At 35.0% G+C, this 10,709-nt stretch overlaps 1 protein-coding gene across 1 annotated transcript in view; it reads left to right on the top strand.

The window, feature by feature from the left end:
* The first annotated feature begins 2,428 nt into the window (after window positions 1–2,428).
* LOC125263159 (SLAM family member 5-like) overlaps window positions 2,429–10,709 on the top strand; it is a 49,282-nt gene continuing 41,001 nt past the window's right edge. The window contains exon 1 of the mRNA XM_048182072.1: window positions 2,429–2,500. Coding sequence (XP_048038029.1) covers window positions 2,458–2,500 — 43 coding nt within the window. The 5' untranslated portion in view covers window positions 2,429–2,457. The remainder of the gene's footprint in view (window positions 2,501–10,709) is intronic.

Raw genomic sequence — 10,709 nt, 5'->3', positions numbered from 1 at the left:
ACCAATGAACACGCTTCCTCGGCTCCGTCAAGGTCAGACATCAGTAAGGCTCCACCGCGCTCCCTCATCACCCTGATTTCACCACAGCCTCTGGCTGCATCTCTGATGGGATTAATCCTTAAATTAACTGAGAAAAAAAACCTTATTTGAGAAATTAATACAATTAGCAAATATTTGATTTTCTACCTTGATGCGATGATTAGGGTCTGTCTGCGTGAAAATCAGAAGTGCTGCAATTCAAATTGCTAAAGTATCCTGTTAGTAATGAGATGTACAGTAAAGTTAACAGATCAACACTATTATATTATAAAGAATAAAATTATTTTTTTGAGAAAGGCACTTGAGTATGAATTTTCCGAGTTCTGGACAGTAAACTTATTATCTTGGTTTTGATGGTACAACCGCACCAGGTAGTTGCTTCCAACTGAATAACTTTATAATAAACGTAATTATTTTAAGAAGCAGCATTTTGCATGATGTATGATGTCCTTTCATGCGTCCCTCATTCACTGTTACATGTGCTGGAGCCTAAAGAAAGCAGCTGTAAACTCCCTTCAGAAATGAAACATCACATGACCACTAGAGAGAAAACATATTCCACATAAACTGAAATCAGTACTAGAGATGAACTGACAATTGAGGTTACTGATGTTTTTGACTGATATTTACGTGCATCTCTGTTCATCGGTCACTGTGATTTTGCCAAGTAAGACATGTTCCTGGATCAACATATTTTGTTGATCCTGGAACAACATTCATATCCGAAAATTTAGTCCTAACCCTTTCTCAACCCCAAAACCTAACCCTACCCATAATTTATCCCTAAAATCAGAGGGAAATGATAGTTGAATAACACTGTTGTGGAAGAACCTCACCCAGGCTGTAAGCCTAAACTTGACATAAATGGTAAACTTGTCCCTCAAATCTGATTGGTTGATTGAAATGTCGTTCCAGGATCAACAAAGATGTTGATCCAGAAACATGTTGTACTTGATGAAATCACGTTCACCCTGTTCATCAGTGGAATGATATTGATAACTGATAAATGGCGCCATCTGGTGGATTTTTAAAGGACAGCAGCATCACAACACTGAGCAGAGCCTGACCTCTGAGGACATTATAGTTGGCCTAGAATACCAATACATGAAGGTTTGTCCTGCTTTAAGTTTTTGAATGTTTTTAAGTCATCATGCAAAAATTATTCAGAAAGGATCGTGTAGACTCACACAGACATCAAAGTTTTTGCTTTAACTAGCAAGCAAAAACGTGTGTATTTTAATATAATATTAGCAAAATGCACAAGAGTTACAGAAGGCCTCAGTGTGTTTTTTCATGCCGAATGAAACATGTTCAGTATATGATTCACTGAATGACACTTGAGCAGCTCAGTTCAGAGTCAAAGTGAAACCGGCAGTGGTCTGATCTATTTACATCTGAACAGAGATGCGGTTTGATCTGATGCCTGGACTAATAGTTTCATCAACACTAATGTGTGGAAAAAAATATAAAAACAAAAAAAAAAAATACACATACATTTTCTGAAGAAATACCCTACACTGCCTCAGGTAGAAAGAGCTCACCCCAGTGTCTCTATGACACTTCCATCCAAATGGGAGTCTATATAAATTGTTGCTAAGGTGCTCTAAATGGTTGCTAGGGTGTGGTTTAACAGCTTCACAATAATCCAGAGAAACTGATTGGTTGGCTGAGTAAAATGAACCCATCCTCATGTCTCTACATAAGCAGTTTACCATAGCAGGAAAAACACGTGTGCACACTTCCTGTTTCATGGGCAGCTCCTTCACCATACTGTGTCTACGGGCCAATTTTGAGCAGCTCTTAAACCCAGAGGTACAATTACACTGCAAAAAATGCTGTTCTTACTTAGAGTTTTTGTCTTGTTTCTAGTCAAAATATCTTAAAGTTCTTAAATCAAGAGGTACAATTAAACCCTATTGTGAGGTATGTAGAGCTTGCCAGCCTCTTTAAATGTGATATCCCACATTTCGACGAAATCCTGGCTCTGAGCTATGGCCGTCAAAGTTCATCCCCATGTTAAGTCAATGCAAAAAAAAAAAAAAAAAAACCCTGCATGATTTGATACCTCATTCATGGGTCTACAACACAAACACTATTTATGCAAGAGAACAATATGATGCTTTGCTTCACAAACACCACTAACTAGAGTCAGTTTTATAATCAACAACGATACAGAACTTAAATAGTACAACTTGTAAAATAAACAACACTGTCTGACACTAAGAACAGTATAAGACTTGAAATGAGAAAGAAGAACATTTATAACTAACACATGCAAGAGTAGCTTGTAGCTTGTGGTGTTCAGATCCGGTGGTGAAGGATTCACACGCAACATTACATTAATATCACAGTTCACACTGTTGTGCTCAATCTGTCTCTCACAGTGAGTGTTCATATTTCAAACACTGTTATCTGAAGATGGTTCATCTGTTTATTTGGTGCTGCATGTGGCATATGGCTGGTAAGTTTGTTTCTTTTAAGACATTAAATCTTGCTTTAGTTTTAATACAAAGCAATTGGCTACTTTTTAATCAGCCAAAGGATTTGCATTCTCTGTTATTCCTAAATAGAAGATGCAAATTATCTGAAAATAAAATGAAATAAATTAAATGTTAAATGTGACAAAATGATTGACAGGTCAGTTTATGGTGACAGGATGTGTGTGACTATGTGACAGAGCATCCGTAAAAAGTTTAATGATGTGTTCGTTTGTCCCAAAGCTTGACTACTCTTCTGATACACACTAAAGTATGTAGTTTTTCTTCACAAAAAGAGTACATACTATTAAGGTGAACTGGGACGCAGCACATCTGTGGTATCCTTCATTGCCTGTGAAACAAAGGATGCTTTTGGAGGAGGAGGACAGCCTTCATCGTGCCACAGTGACACAATCGGCCTCGAGTCTGAATTAGGACGCAGCTATAATAGTGCTCTTTAATGAAGCTGACTACACAGGGCGCGCTCAGTGATGCCAACTAAACAATTTTGTTGCTAGATTTAGCAACTATTCAAGGCTACTCCGGCAATTTATTTAATAAAATTTATTTAGCGAGTTTTAGCAACATTTGCAAAGTTGCTAACTCAAATGATGAAATTCACACAATTTCCCTATAAATGACACAAAAATTGACTCTCCTATCACACACTCGCAACTCTGTCACTATTTTTTATAGTATGAATGTACAGTATTCTGGGCATACTAAATCCCACATGTTGTCATTGTCATGTGACTTACAGTGTCAGTTTAGCGACGTTTAGCAACAAATCGACCTGCTTCAATGTTTTTTTGTGTTTCTGCTTCTGTTCTTCAATTTATGTCTAAAGATTACAAAGTACAGTTGATGTCAAAAAAAAAAAAAAGTGTTTCTGTCTGTTCTCCAGGTGTGTTTGGTGATTCAGTGTCAGTGATGGAGGGAGATTCTGTCACTTTATACACTGATCTTACTGAAATACATGAAGATGACTACATACTGTGGAAATATGGAGCTGTGAAGTCTCCGATAGCTCAAATCAATAGAGCTGCTGGAATCTTCTCCACATCTGATGGTCCTGATGGGAGATTCAGAGACAGACTGAAGCTGGACGATCAAACTGGATCTCTGACCATCACAAACATCACAACTGAACATGCTGGAGATTATCAACTAGAGATAAGAGGAGCGAAAAAAACAACAAAAACATTCAGTGTTTCTGTCTATGGTGAGTATTGAGAACATCTGTCTCCTTCAAATATTCTTATTTTATTTTCACATAAAATATATAATTTGAGGTCACTGTGATCACACTAAACACTTAAACACATCGAATGGAACATTATTGATTAGATTTATGCAGATGTGTTTATTCTCTGATGTTTTTCAGCTCGTCTTCCTGTTCCTGTCATCAGCAGTAACTCTTCACAATGTTCTTCATCATCATCATCATCATCAAATTGTTCATTGTTGTGTTCAGCTGTGAATGTGAGTCATGTGACTCTCTCCTGGTACAAAGGAAACAGTTTATTGTCCAGCATCAGTGTGTCTGATCTCAGCATCAGTCTCTCTCTACCTCTGGAGGTGGAATATCAGGATAAAAACACCTACAGCTGTGTGCTGAACAATCCCATCAGCAACCAGACTCAACATCTGGACATCACTCACCTCTGTCACACATGTGCAGGTACGGCAGCAGACGATAACATTCACCTGAATTAACTTTGATTTTACATTGACTGATAAATTAAGATGCCAGAAATTAAAGAGCTTCTGCCATAATTTATTTATGTCTTTCTAAACAGGTTTGATTTGTTTTCTTTTGTGGAACACAACATTTTGGGTTTGTGACCACTAAAGTCAGCTTGTTGAAAACCACAATCCTGTTTTTTGGTCTTTTTTTTTCTTCCAGAAGAAAACATCCACAACATTCATTGTTGTGATTCTGCTGAAGCTGTGCTCCGATTGGTCGTCACTGCTCTGATGGGCGTGGCTGCTGCGGCTGCTGCTGTTCTTCTGGTCAATGACGTCAGATCTACGAGAGGTAAAACGGAGGAAACAGAACAGATGTCATAAATATTGTGACATATATGGGAGTTTTAATCAGTAAAGAAAAAATGTGTGTGGTTTAATTGTTTAGTGATGCGAAACCAAGCTTTGCTCACCAATGCTCCATCTGAACTGGACTGTAAAAGGTTCATTACCCGAATCTGGTGTATTGGGGCCATCTGGTGGCCAAAACGATAAATATTCTTATCATTTAATTTCATTCTTTAATTGCATCTATTTTACTTTAATTTGTTAATCAATTATTTTAACTGAATATTACCTATCAAACTGATTTTTATCTAAAAATCACATATAGGCCCCAATTTTATTCATTGATCTGCTTCAGTGAGATGAAATGAGTCTTTGTTAAATCTGTTAAATGGCCTATTTAAGTTTTTTTTTTTTATCCTACTAATAATCACAAATATGCTGTATATATTCAGCAAGAAGGTCTAATTGTATTTGTGATTTAAGTACATGATAAATTTACATTAACGCATGCACTTTAACAAAATGTTTTTGTTGTTGTTTTTGTTGAACTTTTCAACAACCTTCACCCGTTCTGTTTCAAAATTCTTTTACAAGCACTTAATACACAACCACAACTGCTGATGTTCCTCATGTGTTGCTCTGGGTAAATTATCTGCTAAAGGATTAAATGTACAGCAGGTTTAGAAGTTGTGAATAAATATCAGTTCTAAATGCTGTTTGGTCAATAAGCTTATATACAATAGAGGGAACAATAGGGAACAACCCCTTCCTGCGTAATTAAAGTTGTGTTCATTAGGTCTCAGCCAGATTATGGAGGACGAAACCTGCAAAAACAATAAATATATAAATAAATAAATCCACAAAATTATAAATAAATATATAAATACATGTGCAAATAAATGTATAAATACACATATTCCTGCATAAATAAATACATAAATATATATTTTTTTATTTGTGGCAATGCATTCTGGGAGCCATGGATGAGTTTTGATTGATTGATTGATTGATTGATTGAGTTTTGATTGGTGCACCCAGAATGCACTGCAGCATGAAGCTTTTTGATTGTCACCATTGTTGAGGTTCATACACTGATTCTTGATATCAGTGTGTGTATGAAAGTAGCTGTAAATCAAAACTTACTGTCCAGCATGTGTTTTACTGTCTAATCAGATTGTCATGACACTGCTGGAGCAAATGCAGTATCACGTGATCAGCAGAAAGTTCAGAAACACTAATAACACTAAACCAGAACAATCAGTGATGAGAGTTCAGATATGATGAGTGGAACAAACCAGTCTATGATGTTTATATTATTAATAAACAGCACTTTATCTCTTTTCTGGCTTTTTTTTATCACAACAAACATGGTTTAACTAAGAAAATGTCAAATTATGAGCTGTGGTATTGAAAACTTTAGTTAACTTTAGTTAAGTATAACTTTAATAAAGTTATTCCAACTACTTGGAAATACTTTTGTCAAGTTGAAAGTACTTAAAATTCTAAGTAAATACAATTTAACTGAGTCAGTGCAAAAAGATAACTCAAAAAGTTAAGTTAAAGAAACTACCTTTTTTCTACAGTGTAGATTTTTTTTTTCCTTCCAAAAGTCCACATGCACTGTTGTCATTCTGAAGCTGTGATCCGATTGGTCCTCTCTGCTCTGGTGGGTGTGGCTACTGTGGCTGTTCTGGGGTGCGTTTCCCGAAAGCATCGTTGGTGAACCATGGTCGTAAGTCCCATTGAACTCTAATGGTAACGACGGAACTTGCGACCATAGTTCGCTTCGGGAAACGCACCCCTGGTTTATGACATCAGATCCACAAGAAGAGACAAGAAACATCTTAAAATCATAAATATTGTAATATATCGGGGCTTTATGTGGAATGAATATGAATATAATATTTATAGTAATAAATAATAATATAATATTTTACCAATTAGTTTTCAGATTAGCACAATTACATTCCAAATATTAAATTTTTTATTAAACAGAATGCTGTCTCTTTAATTAGGATTAATATTTTTTCTAACATAAATTAGTTTTTATTCATAAACATTCAAATTCATATATATTTTAGGAAGGAAGCTGGCGATGACTTCAGCGCTTATATAGCGCATCACTGTGGACAAACTATGAACAACAACTGTAAAGATATTCTTTCTGTGGTTAAATATGTGTGTGTATTTACCACAGATAAAGCAGATGAACTAAAATAAAGACCCTTTAAAATGTAAAAAAAAAACCAAAAACAACAACAGGTATTTCATTGTATAATGACAAAAAGGGAAATTCTGTTAAAAAACAAAACAAAACAAAAAAACCCTGTAAAGTTACACTTGGCCCTGCGGCCACATGTTTTCTAAAGTTTATTTATAAAACACATTCACAATAATAAATCAAAGTGCTATCAAAGATGGTTTAAAAAATAACCACCACAATAAAATCAAAGAATAAAAATGATTACAAATCTATTTACCAAGTTACAGTTAAAAATAAATCAAGAAGAATACATAGTATATAGTACATAGATAAAGTGCAGTAAGTAGGACGTACAGTGGCAGAGTGTGTTTAGAGTCTGGATTTGAATCTGTTGGAGCACATCTGATCTCTTCTGGAAGCTGCTGCAGCTGCAGTAACCAGCTAAAAACAGACTCTCTTGCTTTGAGTGAACCCTTAGTATTTCTAACTGATGTGCTCCCATTGGTCCGAGTGATCTGTTTATATTCAGTGAGCATATCTGCAGTGTCCTGCATGAGGTCCAATAGACCATTGAGTGATTCATAAACAAGTAAAAGTACATTCAAACAGGCTGTTTTTCTCTTTCTCCTGGCAGCAGCGCTGTGTAAGAGCTGCAGCTGTCTCAGGGTCTTTTTGGGAAGGCCAGTGTTGATCTGTATTGACTATCCAAGGGCTACACACCAAAAAGTAACTGATTATATGTAATCTAGAAAAAAAAAAAATGTTGTTTTAGAAAAAGAAAAATAATAATAATAGTAATCCTGGCATCTGTGGTTGCCAGAATAATTCTGTAAACAAATACAGTAAAAATGTAAACATATTTACAGAACAATCTCTCACTTTTACAGTATAAATCTGTACAAATAAGAAAACTGCAATTTAATCCAACAACGCACACTGCTGCTAAAATCTATTTTGTATCTTTAACATATTCTGACAAACACCATAATAATGCAGGTGGTAAAAGAGAAAGCCACATGAAGAATCATGAAGTTCATCACAAGTGTTTCCAGAAGCTGAATTATACTAGGATATAGAAGGTGAAGAGTCATTCACGCAAACACAACACCATCATGATGACACACAACACTTGAATAATGCAATAAACATTCATTAAACAACAGAAGATGGACAATAAACTCTAATGTACATAACTAATATTTGGATAATAAAAATATCAAGAAACATGATTATTTAAAAGAAATACTTTCAAATGTGAAGTGTCACACAGAGGGAATTCTGGGAAAATCATTTTACAGGTTTTACTTTGATTACCTCTAAAAACTGTACATTTAACAGTATTTAACAGTACTGTAAAAGTTACATAAAATTACATTTTTTTAACAGTATTTTACAGTTAAAATTATATTTTTACAGTGCAGATTCCAAAAAGCACTTGTAATTATATTACTTTTTAGATACTCATAATCAGTTACATTTTTATTGATTACATGATTACTTATTTTTCCCAACATTCCAAGAAATTATTCAAATTCATTGAATCTCCATAATTTTTTTTTTTTATCTTTTACATTTTTTTTTTCATAAAAAAGAGTTTTATTTTTAGTTAGTGTATTATTTTGATTGTTTTTATTTTCAAATTATTTATTAATTATAATTAAATTTTTTATAATTAAACAAATTTTCTTTCTCTTCTAATCTTTTTTTTTTTTTTTTTTTTTCAATATGGTACATTATACCAAGGCTCTTTCAAGTAGTTTAATTCGAGGGCTAGATTATCAAATCAAAAAGTTGAGGTGGGCCAGGATGGTGGATGGGGTTCTGATTGGTTGCAGATGTGCACAAAACAGAGGAGTCGTGTGATAACTTTGTAATGAACTGGTTCTAAACAGAACATAACACTCGCTCTTCCCTTTTACGTCTCCAACCCCTTTACCATGTCCATTTTCAAACATCCGGCTCCCGTACATATATGAATAGGTGCAACACACACATATTCTACATTGGTAAAATTATTTTATTATTAGGCTTTAATGAAAATATTCTCACCATGAGACTTGGTAACCACAGGTAAAACCATACAATGGCTACTCACTACCACTGCCAAATGATATTATATCATGATATGTTTTATAGGCCTATAAAAAACACCCAAACACAGGTACAAACGACACCTTAACAAAGACATGAATTATATATTCCCCTACCCACCTAATAAATATTGCAATATAAATGACTATAACATAGTTTTCAATATAAATATTCCACATTTCCACAAACCATGGTAAATGTTTGTAAGGGTGGTGATTTTGGGATTTAAAAGGCTTCTATCTTCATTCATATTTCTCCTGTTTTCCTCATCAGTCTTGTTGGGAATGTTGAGGCTGTTTCATCCGATTTAAAACTAGTTTAATCATCGAGTGATTTGTAGATTGTAACCAAGAGGTGTGTGTCGAAATGCTAATCTCACTTGATGTCGCAACGCTGTTTAATAATGGTATCCAGGAATAAACGCAGCTCCTTTAAGCTTCCATTCCGTTATCCACTGGGCCGTGCTGCGTAGTGCAAAGTAAACTAGTGAAACACATGAAAACAGCGCTATTTGTTCTGTATTTGTTGTTACTGACCGAGAAACGTCTTACAGATGATTTGGTGACAGAGCGGTCCGAACGAATCCAAATAGTTTCAGATCATTCCTGACTTCCAGTCCTGGAGAGCCTCAGTCCTGCAGAGTTTCGCTCCAACCCTGATAAAAGTCACCTGACTATAGCTTTCTAATAATTCTTCAGGCATTGATGATCTTGTTCAGGTGTGTTTGATCAGGGTTGGAGCTGAACTCTGCAGGACTGTGGCTCTCCAGGACCGACGTTAAATCAATGTTATAAACAAGACAGGTCTAGAGCAAGGATGTCCAAACTCGGTCCTGGAGGGCCACTGTCATGCAGAGTTCAGCTTCAACTTACCACAACATACCTGACTGGAAGTTTCTAGTAAGACCTTGATTAGCTGGTTCAAGTGTGTTTCATTGGGTTTGAAGCTGAACTCTGCAGGACTGTGGCCTTCAAGAGCAGGATTGGACACCCCTGGTCTAATGTATTCAAAAAGTAGTCAGATGATATTACCTAAATGTGTAATGCAATAGATTACATTACTAACTACTGAAACTACCCAGATAGCAAGCAATGTTTGAAATAATGTTAAATCAATGTTATTGTGTCAACGTTAACCTCATTGATTCAATATCACTTTTGCACCCTCAATTAATGTTGAACAAATGTTGAAATTTCAACAACAAAAATCAATGGTAATGTCACTGAATCAATGTTACACTCTCAGAAAATGAAACACAACTACAACTGACTTAAAGCCACACTGCCTGAAATCAACTGAAGATAAAAGAAGACAATAAATCTCTCAAGATCTCAGCAGAAGCTCTTTTTGAGAATTAACACAGGTTTAGATGTTGATGTTTTAATGAAAATGTTTGGTCACCATTTTGGTGATCAGTGTTTCCTTTAGTTGGGCAGTTTGACTCTTGGCTTTTTGTGTGAGTTTGTGTTCTTTGTAACAGTATTTATCAAAACACATAATTTGTTGCAAAGAAAACCAGAAACAAAACGACTGAGTGATATAGTTTTCATCATCATAAAGCAAAATCATTTACTAACTGTTCTCCTGAGCAAAAGTGTATATTTGTTTTTAATAGGTTACATTCACCAACAATACTTTCTTGCTCCAGATCAGACATTCTGAATCTTCACTTTTAAAGTGCAAAAATTATTTTAAATTTTAAAATAAAAATCTTTTGACACACAGACAAATAACCACTTTTGGTCAGGAACAAGATTAGTAAACTACTCTGCTTTGTGAGACAGAAAACTATACCATCAACATTGTTTCTGTTTTTCTTTTTAACAAATGATGTGTTTCAGTAAACACTGTTACAAAGAGCACAA

Source organism: Megalobrama amblycephala, linkage group LG2 (genome assembly GCF_018812025.1).
Source record: "Megalobrama amblycephala isolate DHTTF-2021 linkage group LG2, ASM1881202v1, whole genome shotgun sequence".
In the NCBI taxonomy this organism is placed as follows: Eukaryota; Metazoa; Chordata; class Actinopteri; order Cypriniformes; family Xenocyprididae; genus Megalobrama; species Megalobrama amblycephala.
Note: the sequence above shows the minus strand (reverse complement) of the source record. Positions and strands in the feature narration are given on the sequence as shown.